General features: G+C 49.2%; 2 protein-coding genes across 4 annotated transcripts in view; one reads left to right on the top strand and one right to left on the bottom strand.

Moving 5' to 3' along the window:
• Positions 1–16,849, bottom strand: part of APOPT1 (apoptogenic 1, mitochondrial) — a 24,450-nt gene extending 7,601 nt beyond the window's left edge. Inside the window, exons 1-3 of the mRNA XM_018066189.1 lie at positions 16,470–16,849; positions 2,877–3,074; positions 2,120–2,183 (exon numbers count right to left, since the gene is read on the bottom strand). Coding sequence (XP_017921678.1) covers positions 2,120–2,183; positions 2,877–3,074; positions 16,470–16,592 — 385 coding nt within the window. The 5' untranslated portion in view covers positions 16,593–16,849. The remainder of the gene's footprint in view (positions 1–2,119; positions 2,184–2,876; positions 3,075–16,469) is intronic.
• On the top strand, positions 15,349–22,500 carry BAG5 (BCL2 associated athanogene 5). 3 transcript variants are annotated; one of them, XM_005695434.3, is made up of 2 exons: positions 15,349–15,419; positions 18,466–22,500. In XM_005695434.3, exon 2 carries the CDS (start codon positions 18,494–18,496, stop codon positions 19,835–19,837), a length of 1,344 nt encoding a protein of 447 aa, XP_005695491.1. In that variant the 5' UTR covers positions 15,349–15,419; positions 18,466–18,493; the 3' UTR covers positions 19,838–22,500. The 3 variants fall into 3 exon arrangements, with proteins under 3 accessions (XP_005695491.1, XP_017921677.1, XP_017921676.1); XM_018066188.1 differs by lacking the exon at positions 15,349–15,419 and adding an exon at positions 16,832–16,934; XM_018066187.1 differs by lacking the exon at positions 15,349–15,419 and adding an exon at positions 17,099–17,343.

The following is a 22,500-nucleotide window of genomic DNA, read 5'->3' as shown; positions in this document are numbered from 1 at the left end:
CACCCCAGGCTCCCCTGCCCTTCACCGTCTCCCAAACTCACGTCCATGGAGCTGGTGATGCCGTCCAACCATCTCGTTCTCTGCCACCCCCTTCTCCCCCTGCCCTCGATCTTTCCCAGCATCAGGGTCTTTCCCAGTGAGCTGGCTCTTTGCATCTGGTGGCCAAAGCACTGGAGCTTCAGCATCGCCCTCAGTCCTTCCGGAGAATAACGGTGACTAGCAGCGCCCACTCCAGGAGCCACTGCGGGCAGCAGCAGAGAGTGCGTGCAGATGGCGGGGCAGTCCTGGGGTCAGAGCCGCCTCTCCAGGCTTTGGGAGGAGAGCCCGCCCCTGCCCTGGCCTCACTTGGAGGATTCGATGGGAGTGTGCAAATCTGAGATAAAACGTCTCAGCTGTACCTGCTTGCGGTTTAGCTTTGTATTTGAAAAAAAAAAAAAGAAAAAAAACTTGAAGACTGTCATCATAAAAAATAAAACAAAAATTAAAATATTGATTGCTGGGGACGACCCTGGTCATCCAGCGGTTAAGAATCCGCTTGCCAACGCAGTGGATGCAGGTTTGATCCCTGGTCAGGGAACTAAGACCCCACACGCCAAGGAGCAGCTAAGCTCACACACCACAGCTAGAGAGAAGCCCGTGCATGGGATCAGAAGATCCCTCATGCCACAGTGACGATCCTGATGCAACCAAAGAAATTAATTTAGAAATACATTTATTGCCCAGCAAGCAAACAACAAATAAAACCTGCCGGGACACCGCACCTGGGCTGGCTCCACCCTCCCCAGCCCCGGATCCTGCAGTGAGCAGACAGTGACGGTGCTCCAGGCCAGCACAGGCCTGGCTTTAGGGGTCAGTGGTCTCAGGTTTCCCATCAGAATGTTATGCAGGAGACATCTGCTTAACCACCAGTACATAACGTCACTCAGGTCTAACATCAACAGCTGGAGAAAACGATGAAAGGTTATTTTGAGCACTAGACTCTCCATCCACAAAGATAGGCCAGCACAGCAAGCAGGGGGAGCCCAGTGCATCCTGCACCCAGCACATCAGGGGCGCAGCCTGGGGGCGAGCGGGAGCCGACTGCAGCCTGCGCCCAGCAAATCAGGGGCGCAGCCTGGGGGCGAGACGGCAGGGGCCTGGCCGGCCTCTGATCCACATGGAGGGGCACGGCTGTCCTTCTGCCACCACAGGAAATCTAAATGCCTAAGCAAGCTGAGGGGCAATTGTCAAAGCTGTGTTTTGTAGAAGAGTCTGGCTACACTGCAAAGAATGGATTTCAGGCATGAGGGCTTAAACTATAGCCTGTAGGCCAAACCTGGCCTACACCTGGTTTTGTAAACAAAGTTTTATTGGGGCAAGTTCACACCCATTAACTTATGTATTTTCTACAGCTGCTTTCACAGACCAACAGTAGAGCTGAGTAGTTGAAGGAGAGGCCCTCACGGCCAGGAAGGACTCAACTATTTACTATCCAGCTCTTTACAGGAAGCTTAAAGAGCCCTGATTCCAAGCCTGGGGGCCAGGGAGCCAATCAGAAGATCCTGCACCAGGCAGAGTAACCGGGGCCTGAACCACAGCCCTGTTTCCCGGACGGGGGGCAGCAAAAGTGCCGAGCAACGCCTCAGAGGAAAACTGGGGGGCAGACCACAGGGTGGGGAGAGGCTTCCAGGTTGACCCCACGGCCTCCAGCTCGTGGCCGGCGGGACCAGGAGGAGAGGCCAGGGCAGGAGACAGAGGCTGCTGAAGCCACGGGACCTCAGGATGGAAGTCCAAAGGTCAGCAAGCAGTCATCGACTGGAAGGACCCAGAATGATGAGAGGGCTGACCTCGCCCAGAGGGAGAAGAGGGAACGTGGGGAGGACGGACACACGTCCCACCGAGAACTTGTCTGCCCCACGGAGCCAGACCCGTCCCCGGAGCTTTCGCTGCTTCATTCAACACCCCCCAGGCCCCTGCTTCCTTTCTCGGCCGTGCAGAGACAAGCGGGATCTTGGTTCCTCGGCCAGTGGTCCGACCGGCGCCCCCTGCAGTCTGCCACGGAAGCCCCCAGCAGCCTTTCTTCTTCCTCTTGCCATACAGGTACCCCAGCAGGGCAGGGAGTGCAGGAGAGCAGACTAACCTGATGCAGCTCTCAGATCCAGGCCTTTGGCTTTGAGTCTTGAGCGAACAAATTCTTCTTTTTCCTGAAAGAAGACAGCTATCAGAACTCCCTTTCTTCGTCTCTGTTCCCTTGGCTGGGACAAGCTCTCAGCGCTCTGGAGAAGTCTGGATGTGGGTCTCCTGAGAAGCGGTCCATCTCAAAGCCCGTTTTAAACCATGTCAGCTTAGTTAAAAGTTCCGTGCTTGAGAGAGGATTTGAAAATGAGAGCTTTAATAAACTTAGGCAGACACTGTTTGTGTAGAAATCCACAGACAATAAATATACTCCATTTGACTTAGCCTGCCCAAATGGATAAACACGCACCGCCTAAGTCTCCCTTCTGGATTAGTTAGACTTCTTTCTCACGTAGCTTACTGATGAGCATGCTGTTACGGATTCTGAATTCTCGGGAAGAAAGACCACACGCACAGGCTGTCATAAACACACACACAGGCGTGTATGCATGGGAGCACACAGTTCTAGCTCTGGCCCTCCTACTCACTCCCTTTAGTTCTTGGAGAGCCTCAAGACCTGTGAGTCTATGAAGGACCAACGTTTCTTCTCTACAGTTACACACTGATTTTAAACCTCTAGGTATATACACCCACGTGTATGTATGGAGGGGAGGGACTGAGGAGCTGCCAAGGAACTGAAAGGCAGAGCAGATACTAAAGATCCAGCGCCCCCAAGTGGCCAACTGTATTATTGCACTTTCTGACCTGAAACTTAAACATACCTTATGAAAAGTCAGATTCTGGTCTGCCCAGAACTGTTGGTTCCATTCTTGTGTTTCTTGTCTCAATTCTCTTAGCTTTTGTTCCAATGGTGACTCATTTTCAGGGATGTAAAAGTGAATCGGTCGAAGGTTTGAATATTTATCCGGAGGTCCTATCCAATCATGGTGAGATTTTCTTGGAGGGCAGAATCTTGAGACCTTCAACAAAAAGCGTGGAGTTAACATACAACTAAAAGGACCTCTAGTATTATATAACATATTATAAAACGAACAGTCCGGATTTATTAAAGACCCTTGTTAGCTTCCTCTTTTTAAGACTATGTGCCAGAGATATCCAAATTAAAAGAACTATAATAAACAGCATTAACACAAACAGTTCATTCAGTTCAGTTCAGTGGCTCAGTTGCATCTGACTCTTTGCGACCCCATGGACTAAAACACGCCAGGCTTCCCTGTCCATCACCAACTCCCGGAGTTCACTCAAATCCATGTCCGTCGAGTCGGTGATGCCATCCAACCATCTCATCCTCTGTCATCCCCTTCTCCTCCCGCCTTCAATCTTTTCCAGCGTCAGTCTTTTCCAATGACTCAGTTCTTCGCATCAGGTGGCCAAAGTATTGGGAGTTTCAGCTTCAGCATCAGTCCTTCCAATGAATATTCAGGACTCATTTCCTTTAGGATTGACTGGTTGGATCTCCTTGCAGTCCAAGGGACTCTCAATCAAGAGTTTTCTCCAACATCACAGTTCAAAAGCATCAGCTCTTCGGCGTTCAGCTTTCTTTACAGTCCGACTCTCACATCCATACATGACCACTGGAAAAACCATAGCTTTGACTAGACGAACCTTTGTTGGCAAAGTAATGTCTCTTTTTAATATGCTGTCTAGGTTGGTCACAGCTTTTCTCCCAAGGAGTAAACGTCTTTTAATTTCATGGCTGCAGTCACCATCTGCAGTGATTTTGGAGCCCAAGAATATAAAATCTCTCACCGTTTCCACTGTTTCCCCATCTATTTGCCATGAAGTGATGGGACCTGATGCCATATCTTAGTTTTCTGAATGTTGAGTTTTCAGCCAGTTTTTCACTCTCCTCTTTCACTTTCATCAAGAGGCTCTTTAGTTCTTCGCTTTCTGCCATAAGGTGGTATCATCCACATATCTGAGGTTACTGATATTTCTCCTGTCAGTCTTGATTCCAGCTTGTGCCTCACTCAGCCCAGCATTTCGCATGATGTACTCTACATAAGCTAAATAAGCAGGGTGACAATATACAGCCTTGATGCACTCCTTTCCCGATTTGGAACAAGTCTGTTGTTCCGTGTACGGTTCTAACTGTTGCTTCTTGACCTGCATACAGATTTCCAGGGGGCAGGTCGGGTGGTCTGGTATTCCCATATCTTTAAGAATTTTCCACAGTTTGTTGTGATCCACACAAAGGCTTTGGCGTAGTGACTATAGCCGTGAAATTAAAAGATATTTGCTCCTTGGAAGAAAAGCTATGACAAACCTAGACAGCATATTAAAAAGCAGAGACATCACTTTGCCAACAAGGTCCGTATAATTAAAGCTATGGTTTTCCAGTAGTCATGTATGGACATGAGAGTTGGACCATAAAGAAGGCTGAACGCCAAAGAATTGATGCTTTCCAACTATGGAGAAGACTTGAGAGTCCCTTGGACTGCCAGGAGATCAAACCAGTCAATCCTAAAGGAAATTAACCTTTAGGTTAATGCTGAAGCTGAAGCTACAATACTTTGGCCATCTAATGCGAAGAGTCAACTCACTGGAAAAAGACCCTGATGCTGGGAAAGACTGAGGACAGAAGGAGAAGGGGGCAAAAGAAGATAAGATGGTTGGATGGCATCACCGACTCAATGGGTATGAGTTTGAGCAAACTCTGGGAGATGGTGATGGACAGGGAAGTCCAGTATGCTGCAGTCCATGGGGGCACAGAGAGTCAGACATGACTCCGTGACTGAACAGCAATAATACCAAGCATGCTCAACAACGGCGCTGGAAGAGTTTACATCCTCAGACCAAAACCAGCGTCAACCTGGGCTTTATACCAGCAATACCACCAAGCATGCTCAACAACGGCGCTGGAAGAGTTTACATCCTCAGACCAAAACCAGCGTCAACCTGGGCTTTATACCAGCAATACCACCAAGCATGCTCAACAATGGCGCTGGAAGAGTTTACATCCTCAGACCAAAACCAGCGTCAACCTATGCTTTATACCAGCAATACCACCAAGCATGCTCAACAATGGCGCTGGAAGAGTTTACATCCTCAGACCAAAACCAGCGTCAACCTATGCTTTATACCAGCAATACCACCAAACATGCTCAACAATGGCGCTGGAAGAGTTTACATCCTTAGACGAAAAACAGTTGTCAACCTGCGCTTTATACCATGTACAAAAATTAACGCAAGACGGAGCAAAGATCTAAAACGAAAAAGGCAATCCATAGAATTCCTAAAACACAGTAAAAATCCTACACCCTTAGATCAGGCAAAGATTTCTCACATACAACACCAGAAGCACAATCCACAAAACAAGGAATAAATGACCTGGACTTCAAAGTTAAAATCGTCTTTTCTCCTAAAGATACTATTAGGAAAATCAAAAGACAAGCCACAGGCTGGGAGAATATACATGCAAATCCATAAAAGGACTTGTTTCTAGAATATACAAAGATGTCTCAAAACTCCACAATAAGAAAACATACCACCCAATTTAAAAATGGGCAAAATATAAAAAGCTTCCCAGGAAGACATAAAGATGCAAACCAGCATTAAAAAAAAAAAAACACTCAGCATCACGAGTCAAAAGGGAAACGCAAGTCAGAACCACGAGACACCACTCCACACCTATTAATATGGCTATAAAAAAATAGAACCTGCCAAAACAAGAGCTGTCAAGAATGTAGAACAATCAAGCTCTTAAATATCGCTTGTGGCAATGCAAAATGATACAACCACTTTGGGAAAAAAGCCTGCACTCCATTATAAAATTAAACACACTCTTAACATACAAGCCAGCAACCCCTTCCCAGGTTGTTTACGCAAGGTGCATGAGTACATATGCTCACACTAAAACCTAGATATGACTGTTTAAAGTGGCTTAACGTATAACCGCCAAAATCTGGAAGCAGCCCAAATGCCTTTCTGCTGATGAGGGGGAAACAGCACGGCGCGTCGGTGGGACAGAGGCCACTGGCGAGGAGGCCACAGGCAGCGTGGGCAGCTCTCAACGGCACCAGGAGGCCGCACCCTGATGAGTCTGTTGCCCAAGCAGAGCCAGTGATTTCACGGACTAGCGCAGGTCGCCAGGGCCGCGTGTGCTCTGCAACGGCCACCTTGGCAGGAGCAGTGCGGGAGAGAGGCGAGGCCAGGGGAGCTCAGCTCTCCGCGCAGGCCTCAGCCTTCTGTCCACGGAGTGGCCTGACCATCTCTTAGGTCCCTAGACTCAACCCCTGACAGCTAAAGGACCAAGCGGAGACTGAGAAAGGAAACCAAGTCACTGTTTAGGAAACACTGACAGTTTTCGCTTGGATAGCCTCCACTAATCACCACCAACCCACACCAAGCATCCTGAGAACTTGGCACTGACTGAAGCAGACAGCTAAACACAGCACCACCGGCCGGCATCCTACTCGCCTCGGAAGCTATGACCTTCCTAAATCGTCTAAATTCCCAAGCAGTCTAAAAACAGGAAGAGTTTAAAACACGACCAGGATAGCATCAGATTTGGTCGGAAGTGGGTTACAAAGCTTGGTGCAGCCTCTCAGCATGAACAATTCAGACCACAGAGAGCGTTGCAGGAGGTTGCGTCTGCTCTGCCATCACTACCCAGGGTTCCGCAGGTCCGGTTATAAAACACCCAGGTCACCTGCTCATGCGGAAAGCTTTCGCTCTCATCTGAGAATGCAGTATTAGGACGGCACTGGAATTCATGATATTTTATTAAAACCTCTGGTAGGTTCAGTTCAGCATCTGAATACTTCAGTTCAGTCGCTCAGTCGTGTCCGACTCTGCGACTCCATGAATCGCAGCACGCCAGGCTTCCCTGTCCATCACCAACTCCCGGAGTTCACTCAGACTCATGTCCATCGAGTCGGTGATGCCATCCAGCCATCTCATCCTCCGTCATCCCCTTCTCCTCCTGCCCCCAACCCCTCCCAGCATCAGAGTCTTTTCCAATGAGTCAACTCTGCATGAGGTGGCCAAAGTACTGGAGTTTCAGCTTTAGCATCAGTCCTTCTCAGAAAATTTTGAGTCTAAAATAAGTGAATGAGCAGGAAATCTTAAAACGTATACAGGATTCCCTCAGACCTTCAAAGTTTTCTAGGAAAGTATCTTTTTAAAAAACTTTCAAAGTTTTAAGGACCCTTGACAGATTAAGTAAAAAAAAAAAAAAAAAAAAAAAAGCTTTTGAGTAGGGAAAAAAAGATTGATAGAAAATGTTCAATCACTAAAAAGAAGCTATTATTGAGTAACAAGTTAAAGATTTGATGACAAGTGGAATACAGCCTAAAATTCACCAGAATTGACCCAGAAGTAACGGAGCTTAAGACGCTCCTGGCAGTTCAGTGGCTAAGACGCCACACTGCCAGTGCAGGGGGCCCGGGGTCAATCACTGATGGGGAACCAGGATCCCACATGCCCCACAGCATGACCAAATAAACAAAAATACATCAAAAATAATAATTCTGTCCCATTAGCCTCATTTCTGAGCAATGAATATTAAATCTTGGCAGGTTCTAATGCCTCCAATACTTTTTTTTTAATCATCTTCTGACTTTTGGAGAATGAAGCTGCTAGAACTAAAACCTTCTACCCATTTCATGCTGATTTCATGATTGATACATTTTTATTAAGATGAGTTTTTCTCACAGCTGCAGAAGCAGTAACAGCCTGTAGCGGATGGAAGTTAAAGGGAATCTAACGCTATCTTTGGAGAAACCTCCTTCTCTGTGGCTGAGAACAAGCTTACGGAACTCCAGGCTCGAGCAACACTTAACTCTGGCACCCTCACACCAGGCCCAGTGGGGACGGAAACGGCTGCAGCTGCACCAGCCTCCTCCTGCGGCAGCGTCTCCAGGCCCAGGGCAGCAGGCAGATGGCTCCAGCTCCGAGCTCAGCCAGCGGGAGCAGCGCCAACTGCCTCCAGACTGCAGGTCCCCACAGCCAACTGCCTCCAGACTGCAGCCAGAGCAACCTCTCCGCAGCACCCACCCTACCTGTGCCAGCCCTTCCCTTCAAATCCTTCAGTGACCACTCATCCCCCTCAGGACAAAGTCTAAAATCCTCACCCGGGTCTAGCAACCAGGCCTGCCCACCTCTCCCTCCTCGGCCCGAACGGAACTTCATGACAACAGGGCCGACTTCAGACCTCGATCCTCCACAGGCCTCAGGGTCCGTTCCGGGGTGCATCCCCAGTGTGTCCTGAGCTCCCTGGGAGGTGAGGAAACACAGCTGTCTCCCACTGGACGGCAAGCCCACGGGGGCAGGAACTGCACCCTCTGGAGGAACAGGTGCGCGTGGAGGGATGCTCTTCCCAGCTGCTAAAAATCTTTTCTGTTCCTTTGCTCTACGATTACACAGAGAAACCCCTTCATCTTCAAAAAGCCTGATTTGTATGAAGGCCCGGTGGAGAGACATCCAACCAGTGTAACTAGACCCGGCGGTCGGTGAGGAGCCCACGCGCTGAGCAGCTCTGAGCCGGCTGGAGGCGGCAGCCACCAGGCTGCTCCTTACGGAAGTGCGGGTTCTCTGGCGCACTCTCCAAGGCTGCACAGCGCAGACGCAGAAGTGCGCGGACCAGCTGCGTGCTCTGGAGGACAGCTTAGGCGAGGCGGAGGTCCGGAGGTCCGGGGAGGCCCAGGCGCTGGTGGGCAGGTCAGAGCTGAGGGGGAGGGGAAAGCCAGGCTGAACACTGCTGGCGAGGGGCAGAGGGAGCCAGGACACATCTAGGCACAGCCGTCACCTCCCGCGGCTGGTGCGCACTCCACACCAGACTAGCTTGGCACGGCTGTTTCACTCTGCATTCGTTTCTTCTTGCAGACTCAAGACATCTTTACCTGTGACCATTCTTATTTTCATTTGGTTCCTCTCTTGGTGTCACTGGGAAGCAAAGCTGAGCCATAAAGAGGCACAGCCAGGGTGGAGAGTTTCACATGAAGGCCCAGCCAGTCCCCATGAAGGGCTGAACTCACTGTTCGTGTGTGGAAGGAGCAGGGCCCCCGACAGGCAGAAAGGCATCCGCATCTGCCCCTCAGACCGAGACTAGGTTCCTCACCAGCAGGGGCGAAACACGCCGACTCGATACCAGACTGCCTTAAGAATCCTTTTTAGCAAAGGCGGGACTGCAACGCAGATCTTTAATGGTTCGTTATTCTAAGAACAATATATGGTTACCACATTCTCCTTTTTAAAAAGCCCTTTAAAAAAAACAAACTACTTTTATGCAAGTATTTCTGGACTTTTCCCACACAGCTTTTGCATCTGTGATACTCAGGTGTTCTCAGAAACTAAGGGCGATTCACACAAAGGCGCCCAGTGAGCCGAGGCAGAGACAGGCCTGGGCCCTGCGCAGTGAACTCCCCCTGCAGGCTGGGGGCTCCCTTCCCCTTCAAGCAGGCCGGGGAGGCTGCAGAGCAGGCCTGGGAGGAGCAGGCAGGTGGGGGGCGGTGCGGGGCAAAGGTTCCACCCTAACGGTTCACGGTTACCTTGCAGAACCGTACCCCACTTGTCCCGACAGGTTTCCTATGAAGAAATGTTCAAGAAACCACCCCAAGCTGCCCACACGTGACGAAGCAGGTCAAAGAGGTGCAGGCGTGTGGGTGACCGTCCCCAGGCATCTCTGAGTTATTGCTGATAAACTGCTTTAAAGTTTCTACGTGAACTCTGTGAACCGACTCCTTCAATCATTCTCAGTTTTCCATTATAATCGGAGAGATCGCATCTTCAATTTCGGTGGGAGCGGTTCCTCTGCTCTCCCCTATAAACATCCATTCTGTCTTTGTTCCCCCAAGAACTGCTATTTAAAAGGGAGGAGACGAGCAGCTTCGGGGAGGAAAAGAATCCCTTTGAGGTTTGAATAATTACCATAATTTACAGTTCTCACAGCAAAAGCACAGGAGGCCCAGCTTCCTGAGGCTGGGCTGTGCGTGGGAAGGCGCGCGGGAGCCGTCAGACCCGCCTGCTCCGCCTGGGCACACTGCGCTCTCGTGACTGGGGGTGGGGTGGAGGCGAACCTTCCAGCTTTTTCTCCAGTTGTAAACTGCCAAGCCCGGCAGCCCCACGCCGGCGTCTTCTGGTCCAGCTCTGCGGGCACAGCCTGGCTCTCCACCCCTCTACATCACAGCAGGCTCCTGAGCTTGGCCGGCACACTCCTACCCCGGGCCTCGCCTTCTAGAAGCCAGGACTTGGAGCAGGGCGCCCTCCTTCCCAGAAGTGCCTGCACACAACACAAAGCTTCTCGGAGTTGGCATTTCACAGCCAGCCATGGGGACATCGACGGGCAATAGCGAAAGGAACAAACATTGGACAAGATTCAGTGTGCTTCCGTGTGTTTCCTGGCCTAGACTCCTACCTCCTCTGGGGTGGGGACTGAAACCTTTTGGAGGGTTGGAGCTTTCCACTGTAGACGGATGCTAGACAGATCAGCACACCAAATTCAGCACAGAAGGGCCAGCGCATCGCAACCAAAGCTGGGTTTACGCTGGGGGCACAAGGTTGGTCTAACATCAGAAAATCAGTCACCGATGAAGTAGCCTTCTGAAAATAAAAAAGTCAAACCTGCAAGAAGTCAGGGCTCTAGAACACAGCCGTCTCTTTACAAGAGACACACAGTTACGTTACACCTTGGGAAGGCAGTCGGCAAAATCCAAAGGACACACTCCCCTGAGCCCCCCAGATAAACTGCTTGAAAAAAGGAAAAGGAGGGCTCCTTTGTGGTCCAGTGGCTAAGACTCCGAGCTCCCAACGCAGGGGACCCGGGGTTCAATCCCTGGTCAGGGAACTACATCCCACATGCCTCGACTAAGAGTTCGCATGCTGCAGCTAAGACCTGGAGCAGCCAAATAAATAATTTTTAAAAAAAAATGTTATCGGAAAGGCACAGAGGCAAACCCTACAGATTAAAAGACAGCTAAAAGGATATTACTCAATCGTAGTGTGTAGACCTAATGTGGATCCTGACACAAGCGAACTGTAAAAGGAAACATTTCTGATATTTCTAAGACAAAGAAATTTGAACATTCAAAATTTGCTGGGATTAAGGAATTATTGTAATATTTCAGGTGTGACAATGGTATTAAGTTTCATATAAATATATCTGTATCTTTTAACGATTCATACTGAAGTACTTACAAATGAAATATGATGTCTGCTATTTGCCACAAAATTATCTGGAAGTGGGGACTGGATGGGGGTAAGGATGAAATAAACAGCCATGACGGGGTAGCTGCAGAAGCAAGGTGCTGGACACAGAGCACCTGTGCTCTGCTGCTGCTGCTGCTGCTGAATCGCTTCAGTTGTGTCCGACTCTGTGCGACCCTATGGACTGCCATCTGCCAGACTCCTCGGTCCGTGGGCTTTTCCAGGCCAGAACACTAGAGTGGGTTGCCACGCCCTCCACCAGGGGATCCTCTCCACCCAGGGATCAGAACCGGGTCTCCTGCACCGCAGGCAGACTCTTTACCGCTGAGCCACCAGCGAAGACCCATATTCTTCTACCTTCGCACATTTTAAATTTCCCATTAGTAACAAAAAAAAAGGGACACCCAACAAACCAACATAATTTTCTGCATTAACAGAACAAGGGAACTCACGTGACCATCTCCGCAGGTGAGGAAAAAGCATCTGGGAGCGTTAGACCCTGAAGTAAGAGTGGGCCAGCCCTGGCTTCAGGCCTGACTCTGGGATGCCAGGCAAGCCCCTTTGCCTCTCCAGGTCCCAGTCTCCTCACCTTCATGGTGAGAGAGTGAAACTACGTGGTCTTCAAAGTCCTCCCACCTCAGCCTTGTTTTCCAACTATTTATTGGAAGTCTTTTAAGTACTAGAGATGCCACGCTAACCTTAACAGCCGACGGCCTGCTTTCTCACCAGCTCCCCATGCGTCCCGAGTTCCACCTTCTTCCCATGGAGTTCGCTCCAGATCTAACCCTGGGAAGCCTGGCGCTCCTTCTGCTTCAGTTTTGGCTGCCCTGGGTCTTCACTGCCACACACGGGCTTTCTCCAGCCGCAGCAAGAGGAGGCCACTCTCCAGTCTCGGAGCACGGGCTCTGGGCACGGGCTCAGCAGTTGTGGGGCACAGGCTTTGTTGCCCCATGCCATCTGGGGTCCTCCTGAACCAGGGATGGAACCCACGTCCTCTGAACTGGCAGGCAGATTCTTAACCACTGGACGACCAGGGAAGTCCTGGAGATCAGTCTCCTTGATGAAAACGTGACACAAAACGTGACACCAGAAGTTCCCATTCTCTGTCGTTGGTGCACATTGCCTCTCTCTGCTGGGGGCCTGTTTCTTTGCTCTTGTTCTTCCAAAAACTGCTAAAAGAAATATTTTAATTCATCTTCCTTTAAATAAAGGAACTAAAACATACATATTCCTATGTGTAAGCATTATGATCTTGAAAAAATTATTCAATCTTACTGTAAAAGTAAGTAATTACTGAAAAGTAATTACTCAATATTTAACTTATATGCAGAGTACATCATGAGAAACGCTGGGCTGGGTGAAGCACAAGCTGGAATCAAGATTGCTGGGAGAAATATCAATAACCTCAGATATGCAGATGACACCACCCTTACGGCAGAAAGTGAAGAACTAAAGAGGCTCTTGATGAAAGTGAAAGAGGAGAGTGAAAAGGTTGGCTTAAAACTCAGCATTCAGAAAACTAACATCATGGCATCTGGTCCCATCACTTCATGGCAAATAGATAGGGAAACAGTGGAAACAGTGACAGACTTTATTTTTGGGCTCCAAAATCACTGCAGATAGTGACTGCACCCATGAAATTAAAAGATGGTTGCTCCTTGGAAGAAAAGCTGTGACCAACCTAGACAGCATATTAAAAAGCAGAGACATTACTTTACCAACAAAGGTCCATCTAGTCAAAGCCATGGTTTTTCCAGTAGTCATGTATGAATGTGAGAGTTGGACTATAAAGCAAGCTGAGCACCGAAGAATTGATGCTTTTGAACTTTGGTGTTGGAGAAGACTCTTAAGAGTCTCTTGGATTGCAAGGAGATCCGACCAGTCCAACCTAAAAGAAATCAGTCCTAAATATTCATTGGAACATGAATTTCATGCTGAAGCTGAAACTCCAATACTTTGGCCACCTGATGTGAAGAACTGACTCATTTGAAAAGACCCTGACGCTGGGAAAGATTGAAGGCAGGAGAAGGGGAAGACAGAGGATGAGATGGTTGGATGGCATCACCGACTTTATGGGCATGAGTTTGAGTAAACTCCGGGAGTTGGTGATGGACAGGGAGGCCTGGAGTGCTGCAGTCCATGGGGTCGCAAAGAGTCAGACACAACTGAACAACTAAACTGAACTGAATTATCCAATCTCATCTGTAAATAGGGATGATCAAAGCACCTTCTGAACACAATTGTGACGTTTAATTAAAATATGCAAAGCTTTCAGAACAGTGCATGCAAATGCTTGAGAAATGTTAACTATAAGTATAAATGTCAGTGAAATTCAGACTATAAGCAAATATTGATACATATAACATGTAGCCGTGGTTCTCTAACTTGAGAACTTTAGACTTGAACCCAAGAATCCTGATGTTTTAAGGGAGCCCAGCCTGGCACTCTATGATAATCTAGAGGGGTGGGAAACAGAGAGGGGAGGGAGGGGAGGGAGGGAGGGAATATATGAATAATTATGGCTGGTTCCCACGGATGGAGGAGCCTGGTAGGCTACAGTCCATGGGGTCGCAAAGAGTCGGACATGACTGAGTGACTTCACTTCCAAGGCTGGTTCACGTTGTTGTATGGCAGAAACCAACAAAACACTGTAAAGCAATTTTCCTCCAATTAAAAAATAAATTAAAATTAAAAAAAGAATCCTGATGATTTATCTTAACAAAACCGGGGGAAAAACAACTAGACAAATGGAGAATATAAGTAAATATCCTGATGCCCAGACCAACCACATGAGACTCTCCGGGGGAGGGTCCCAGTACTTTTTACCCTTCCAGATGATTCCAAACATGCAGGCAAAGGTGTAAAACAATGATATAAACAACAAAGATCAAGAATAAGCAGGTATGACACAGCTAGAGAACATGTGATCTGACAGCTGAGTTTAAGTTGGATTTGGAAGGAAAAGTGGTGCTTAACGCTAAGTTCTATACTGTTTTTCTACGAAAAACTGGTAGTCAGAGAATTCCCTGGCAGTCCAATGGTTAAGACTCTACATTTTCACTACTGAGGGCCCAGATTTAATCCCTGTCCAGGTAACGGATATCTCACAAGATGTGCTGTGCAGCCAAAAAATAATAATAATGATAATTTTTAAAAAGCTGGTAGTCTGGGGCTTTCCTGGTGGCTCAGTGCCAAAGAATCCTGCCAATGCAGGCAACATGGGTTCCATCCCTGCTGTGGGAAGACCCCACGTGCCATGGAACAACTAAGCCCATGGGCCACAACCACTGAGCCTGTGCTCTGGAAGCCACGCTCCGCAACAAGAAGCCTCAGCAATGAGAAGCCCCGCCACCTAGAGAGTATCCCCCACTTGCTGCAACTAGAGAAAAGCCTGCACTGTAACAAGACCCAGCACAGCCAATAAATAAACAAAATTTAAAAACATGACAAAAAAATCCAGGGACTTCCCTGGTGGTCCAGTGACTAAGAATCCACCTTGCAATGTAGGGAACACAGGTTCAATCCCTGGTCAGGGAACTAAAACCCCACATGCCGTGGAGCAACTAAGCCACTAGGACCTGATGCAGTCAAATAAATTAATCAACTAATTAACAAACAAACTGGTAGCTAGAGATAAGAGAGGTAAATAAATCTTGTAGATCCTAAAAGCAGACCTCCTTAACTCAAGTGAAGAACAAAGAATTAATTAAATAATACACAGAACGAAGTAGAAATACAGGATTAAAATATATCTCTTTAGATTAAAAAAAAAAAAAAAGATTTACAGCCTGTGACTTCTAAGAAGACCTCATATTTAAAATCAACAGTCTCTCCGGCCTGCAGGAACTGAATTACCTAAAGAACTAGCCGTGTGCTCAGGAAGCATAGAAAGATGAGGCCAAACACACAGGAATTACACATTTCCCTGAGGAAAGAACTGTTCTTTAATGTCCCAGCCAATACCTCGCATAATGGGGAAACAGAGCCCAAGAAAAACACAAGTCATAAGGCTAGAACTGGGACGGTGTGACTCATGGGTCAGCTGCTTCCCTTTCAGCATCATCGCCTTCACAGGTGCAGGCAGTCTCACAGGTGTGCACCGGCTTGTCACCCGGCCCGCAAAACCCAAGACGGAGCTCATCTCAAGGAGCAGACCCACGGTAAGACTTACTTCAACAAAAGGTTGGGGGTCAGTGGAGAAACCTGTTTGGGCGCTCTTCTTTTTTCCAGTGCTTGTTCACAAACTAAGCTGGGCTAAGGCCCCACCCTGCGGGCAGCTGTCTGCCCTTCCGGAGCATTTTCAGATACCTGTTGAGTATCTTTCTGTCCAAAGAGTGGGATGCTGGGTGCATTTTATGTTCTAGGAATAGAAGTCAGGGGCTGTGGGCACTCAATCAGGGAACTGAACCAGAGGCTTGGGATCCCAGTGACCAGCTGCCCTGCTAACAGGCAGGCATGCTTTGGAATTAACAGGCTCTTTTTAGTCCTTCTTTAAGGATGGTTTAAAGGATGCTTTCCAGCCTCCCTCCTTAGCCTGTTGGCAAATGAAGTGTTAGTATTTAGATTTAACTTGGTTTAAACTTTCTATCTGCAGCCCATTCCATGCCGTTAGCCCATATTTTCATATGACAGCTGGAATGAAGGTCTAGGGCTCCCTCAAACTAAAACATCCTTCCCCAGAGCGGGGCAACTTCTAAAAACTGCTTGCCACTCCTTGCCGCTGCAGATATTCATCTTTGGGGACCTCTGGTCAGGAACAGGGATGTATGCACACACCGTTTCCAAACCAGAACTGTTCAACGTGTTGATGAGCCTACGAAATACGATAGTAAAGTTTGCCACCACTTGAGGAAAAGCACTAATAATCTACATGCAGCCAAACGCGCTGGCGCGCACACACATTCCGTGCATATCAAGAGCACCCTAACCGTAAAGACTAATTATCCTCGACAAGAAATTCGGCACAAATCAACTTGCCAGCGGACTCTGCCCCTACTTGTCAAGAGCCCTGGGGTGGCGGCGACGCAGGAGCCTCGGAGGCTCGGGACTGCCCCACTCTCCCCGCCGCCTGTGTCCGCGCGGCGGAGCGCCGGGGGCCCGGCCCGCGCCGGCTCAGGGACCCGGCTCTTGGGGAGCTCCGCCGACGCGGGGGACGCCACCACAGGTGTCCCTGGGGGGCGCGGCCCGGCCTCTCCAGGAACCTCACTCACCCGGCTCGGCGCCGCATCCCTGCGCTCGGCGCCGCGCTCGGGGGCGAGCTGACAGCCGCGGCCCGAGAAGGCGCGGCAGAGAGCGGTGACGACGAGGCTCCTCGCCGGCCGCCGGGCCGCCATAGCTGCCCTCCGCCGACTCTCGCGCCGCACGGCAGAGTCGCGACGTCGCGAGGCGCTACCTTACGGCACCGTCGCAAAGTCCGCGGGAGGGCACGGCGCGGCCGACCGTGCGCTCGCCCGGCGTCTGTCAGGGCAGCGGCTCCTCGGGAGCTGCCATTCTCGGCGGCTTCTGCGCCGGGCGACCAGCGGCGGGCTCGGCCAGGGGAGAAGTGCGGCGCGGACGCCGGAGGACGTTTTTCCCGAGGCGGGGGGGCGGGTGTTCGGCCGGGCCCGGGGCGACGGCGGGAGCTGCGGAGTCGCAGGGCGTCGGCGGCGACGCGCGCCATGGCGCGGGCGGCACAGGTGAGCGAGGGCGGCCGCGGCGCGGCCCCTCTCCCTCCGCGCGGGCGGCCCCGGACGATCCCCGTCTCCCGGGTCCGGAGCCGGCCGGGCCCGAGTCCCCTCCCTCCGCGTCGGCTCGCCCGGCCCGGCCGAGCGCGCCCGCCCCCTCCCCCGCAGGCCATTGTGAGGTCAGGCCGGCGGGTGCGTCGTGGGGTCCGGGCGAGACGCCCGGAGCGGCCGCCGCGGCCAGTAGCTGCCGCCGCCACCGCCGGCCCCTTCACCGGCTGCCCCGTCCAGACCTAGCCGGGAGGGCTGAGAGGGATGCAGCTTGGGGCCCGGCTCCGGTGCCGCACCCCGTAAAGGGCTGACCTACCACCTGGCCACTTCACCCGCGGGACGCCAAGACCAAGCCCGCTTAGACCGCGTCTGGGTAAAGTGCCGGGAGGGCAGGGCGAGGAGGGAGGAAAGAGCCGAGGCAGCCCGCCGCTCCGGGCCTCTCCGGAGGCGCGTTCTTGGCTCGGACACCGGCAGGGGATTAGTTTCGATTGAGCATCCATCCCCCGCCCGTGAGCGTTTGATAGAAACCCAAGAACGTGGGCGGGGGGGGGAATGCATTAAGCCACTCAAGCCTTAATGGGAGGCTGATGAATGAGTTAGTCATCGTTGTCTCATTGTCTTGCGGTGTGTTTTGGAGGGGGGAGCATAACAGGGCCTAGGGGGTACCAGGCCTCCAAAGCCCAAGCTAGTGCCTTTATCATAATGCCAGGCGCCTTCCCTGTGGAATTCAAGCCTCTGCAGGGAAGGTTTATGAGGTACACAAAGGGTGGGGCGAGAAACAGGGCGTCTTTCTGGAAGTGTTTAACGGGCGGAGAGGCATGTAGAAACGGGGACTTCCGCGAGTGCCCGAGAACCCCATTGTTTCAGTGGCTCAGTTCCTTTTACGGGAAGCTAGGCCGGGTGGGTGGAGAAGGAAATGGCAACCCACTCCAGTGTTCTTGCCTGGAGAATCCCAGGGATAGGGGAGCCTGGTGGGCTGCCCTCTCTGGGGTCGCACAGAGTCGGACACAACTGAAGCGACTTAGCAGCAACAGCAGCAGGCCGGGTGGGAGTGCTTAGATGCCCCCAAAAGGCCCGGAAGGTTATAAGAGCTACTGGTTTACTTTCCACAAAGGTGCCCTTCTCTTGCCAAGAAGCAGCTTCCACTGTGAAGACCTAAGGTGCTTGTGCTTTTTCCAAGCTGACAGCTCAACCTCATGCCATACTTATGTAGGCACACACTGTTCTCTTTTACAACTGAGGAAAATTGAGGTTCCCAGGCCCAGCAGTCCAGCTTATCTTCCACACTGCAATAACCCAGTCTCAATCACTGCCATATGGAGGTTGCTTGCGGGAGAGGGGTTGATAGACTCTGCTTTCTGTACTGAAGTGTGGTCTTTGGATTGCAGTGACAACAGGCCCTTTCGTAAGCGTATCTTTTTAGAATGAGGTAATAATACACAAGTACCATTCTTCAGGCTTTGTGGTGTAACAAGTTATTTTTGTCATCTTTTAGTGCTTGTGAAACTGAACACAACAAAAGTATGGAGATGGGAAACCAACACCCTTCTATTAGTAGGCTTCAGGAAATTCAAAAGGAGGTAAAAAGCATAGAACAGCAAGTACTTGGTTTCAGTGGTCTGTCAGATGACAAGAATTACAAGAAACTGGAGAGGATTCTCACCAAACAGCTTTTCGAAATAGACTCTGTAGATACTGAAGGAAAAGGAGATATTCAGCAAGCCAGGAAGAGGGCGGCACAAGAGACAGAGCGTCTTCTCAAAGAGTTGGAGCAGAATGCGAACCACCCACACCGGCTCGAAATACAGAACATTTTTGAAGAAGCACAGGCCCTGGTGAAAGAGAAGGTTGTGCCGTTTTATAGTGGAGGCAACTGTGTAACTGATGAGTTTGAGGAAGGCATCCAGGATGTCATTTTGAGGCTGACACATGTCAAGACCGGAGGCAAGGTCTCCCTGCGGAAAGCACGGTATCACACCTTAACCAAAATATGTGCCGTGCAGGAGATTATCGAGAACTGCATGAAGAAGCAGCCTTCCCTGCCGCTCTCTGAGGACGCGCACCCCTCTGTGGCCAAGATCAACTCTGTGATGTGTGAAGTAAACAAGACTAGAGGCACACTGATTGCCCTTCTGATGGGCGTGAACAACAAGGAGACGTGCAGGCACTTATCTTGTGTGCTCTCGGGGCTGATGGCTGACCTGGATGCTCTCGATGTGTGCGGCCGCACAGAGATCAGAAACTATCGGAAGGAGGTCGTGGAAGATATCAACCAGTTACTGAGATACTTGGACTTAGAAGAGGAAGCAGACACCACGTACGCATTTGACCTAGGACAGAACCATTCCATTCTGAAAATAGAAAAGGTCCTCAAGAGAATGAGAGAAATCAAAACTGAACTTCTCCAAGCACAGAATCCTCCTGAATTGTACCTGAGCGCCAAAACAGAACTACAGGGTCTGATCGGACAGTTGGATGAGGTGAGTCTGGAAAAAAACCCCTGCATCCGGGAAGCCCGGAGAAGAGCAGTGATTGAAGTGCAGACCCTCATCACTTACATTGACTTGAAGGAAGCCCTGGAAAAGAGAAAGCTGTTGGCTTGTGAGGAGCACCCCTCACACAAGGCGGTCTGGGACGTACTGGGAAACCTGTCGGAGATCCAGGGCGAAGTGCTCTCCTTCGACGGCAATCGAACCGACAAGAACTACATCCGCCTGGAAGAGCTGCTCACCAAGCAGCTGCTCACCCTGGATGCGGTGGACCCGCAGGGTGAGGAGAAGTGTAAGGCCGCCCGGAAACAGGCCGTGAAGCTGGCGCAGAACATCCTCAGCTATCTGGACCTGAAGTCGGACGAGTGGGAGTACTGAACAGCCAGAGAGAGCCTGTGGCTCCTGATTCTGGTTTTGCACTTTAATGCACACATCTGTGTATCTGTAGAGAGCTTTCAGTTCGCTGAGCCTAAATGTGATTTATACATGCATTTATCAATCTCAGTATTTAATGATTTAAGCAAATTATATTCAGTATCTGCTGCTTTTGATGTTGCAAAAGAAATATTACAGCGCATTAACTTTTGCATTTGGATCGCTATCCTTATGTTGTGGTGTGGTTTTTGGGGTTTTTTAAAAAATCAGAAAATGAAATGGGGCAGCTTTTAAACCTTTTTTTTTTAGCTTTTAAAACATTTTTAATGGTTGTTCAAGCATTAAAATACAGCTATTTCAGAATCTAGAAATATGTGATAAATACTAAGACAATTATGAGGAAGGAGGAAATTTTTGGTTAAATAGAAGTAAGGTCCAAGCACAAACACAGTACAATGATATGTTTTGTTATTATGCTAAATACAGCAGGATTTTTTTTCATTCATAAAACCCAGTGGTCCCACCCAATTTAATAGGGTGGGAATATGTTTTTTCTAGATGGTTGGTTCTTTGATAAACATGCTTTTGTTTAAAATACAGTGTCTGTATGTTCCCCTATACCCTGCCTTTGGGAGGGAGTCTTATTTTTGTGAGCAATATAAGAAAATTATGAAAATTAGTAGCAAAAACACCTTTGAGACTGCAGCGAAGAAGGGATGAAGCACCAGCTGATACTTTCGAGTTGTTTTTGTTTATAAGATCTAAACTTATAATTTCCCTTAGAAATCAATAAGTATAAGAACATTTAAATGAAGCTAATGAACTTTTTAAAAAAAAAAGATAAAATACCCACACCCATAGTAAGATAGTGAAAAATGGGAATCAGTTACCAATTATCAGGTTATGCTAAAATAAGCAAAAAAGTCTGCACATTGCATAATGAATGGGCTTCCTCGAAATGAACTGCCTTGCTCCACATTCCTGACGCAGGTGAGAGCAGAGGCCGTCAGCAGCCTCGCAGGACCAGGTCTGCCAGCTTGTTGAGCTCCTGGCCCCTGCTGTGCTCCTTAGCTCGCGTACCTGGCACATGGATGTTTCTCTAGTGCCTGAAAGGGCCAGTAAGGTCTTTTTCCACTAAAGGGTATACATATTTCTGTATATTTGAGGAGCCAGTTTTACAGTTGCCTGTTGATGTGAACAAGAGAATTTCCCAAAGTTCTGAAGTGCCTTGATAACATGGTGCCCCAGCGTCATAACAACAAACTGCTCTGTAGTCATCCTCACGAAACAATCCTATCAGAGTACATCTTTTGAACTCTGAAGTAATTCATTGTTTTCTTTCAGATATTAATTTGTTAACTTTGTAAACAGCTAAAAAATAAGGTGGATAAAGGAATAGCCCTAAATACCTAAAAGATTAAATGTGTGGCCCTAAGGAATTTCCACTTTGTCTCAGTACTGCCCAATAATGAAAAGCCTTGACGTGTCCTTCCTACTAGAAATATCCTAGATTCGTAGGATAGTGGGGTCAAAGGGCAATCGGTCTTTGGGTGATGAACCTCCCGTCTGCACATCCAGTGGGCTCTCAATGCCCCTTATTGGTAGCTCATTCCAACCAAATGAAATCTTGTTAAATTCAAGCACAGTTTGAGTTATGTCAGTGGGCGATCAAGGCGGTAACCTCACTTCAGACGCACCCACATCTTGCACCAGGCCTCCTGCTCACGGTGACTTCAGATCTGAAAGTTCACTGGCAGCACTTTCTTTGCCTGTCCACCGTTAACCTAAAAGCCCATCTTCCCCTCCCGTTCATCTCCAGCAGTTTCCCGTGACTCGCAGAGACGGCTCAGACGGCTTAGCTTTGAGCGTCGGGGTGAGTCCAGGATACTGAGCCGTCCAGTCATCTCGGATTTCTCACGTGGATTATTTTGGTCCCTGAGATAATCAGATCAGCCTTGAGTGACTGCTGAGGAGTGACGTTTCCTGACTTCAGTCTGCTCTAGCTCTTTGTACCTGGTGACCCTCTTCCCTTAATGAGCCCTCGCTACACTGGGTTTAGCTCTCCTTCTCCCTTGTTGGGACGCGGCGTGTGACCATGGGCTGCTGCATGTAATTTGTTTACGTTGGGCTCACCGCCTTGTGTTTTATGATCTTACGTGAAGAATCTGTACTAGAAGTGAAACCTACCTACCCCCTCAAAGTGTCTGGCCTTGGGCCTGCATTAAACTGTATCGTACGTGTTCATGCAAAAAAAAAAAAAATGGCTGGCAACGTTTGCTTTCTTTACCTTCCCTCAGCATTGCTTTCAGGCCATTCTTGCTCCAAGTGGACCGATCAGCCTGGAATGAAGTAGTTACGAGAATAAATGTAATGAATGTGTCTTAAGTACAATTTAATGCTCTATTTTGCTGAACTGCCTTGGTATAATACATTGATATTTGACATGATTTAGTATATTTGAAAGGCTTAGCCAGTATTTTTGTCATTTGTTTTACTTGGCCAGTTCTTAATCTGTTTGTTTTTTTTTTTTGAGGCTCTAAGCTTATCCTGTACATACAGGTTTTTCTAAACAAAGCTCTTTAGCTTTTAACTCATAGTGTTTTTCTCAAGAATAATTGGAGAAATATTTGCCGTTGTCAATGTGTAATAAAGGTGTGTCATTCCAG

The sequence above is a fragment of the Capra hircus genome, chromosome 21 (assembly GCF_001704415.2).
Source record: "Capra hircus breed San Clemente chromosome 21, ASM170441v1, whole genome shotgun sequence".
NCBI classification, from domain to species: domain Eukaryota; kingdom Metazoa; phylum Chordata; class Mammalia; order Artiodactyla; family Bovidae; genus Capra; species Capra hircus.
The sequence above is the reverse complement of the archived record's forward strand: the minus strand, read 5'-3'. Positions and strand labels throughout refer to the sequence as shown.

Coding starts and splice junctions, on each gene's coding strand:
- BAG5 (XM_005695434.3), top strand. CDS start 18,494: ATGGAGATGGGAAACCAACACCCTTCTATTAGTAGGCTTCAGGAAATT.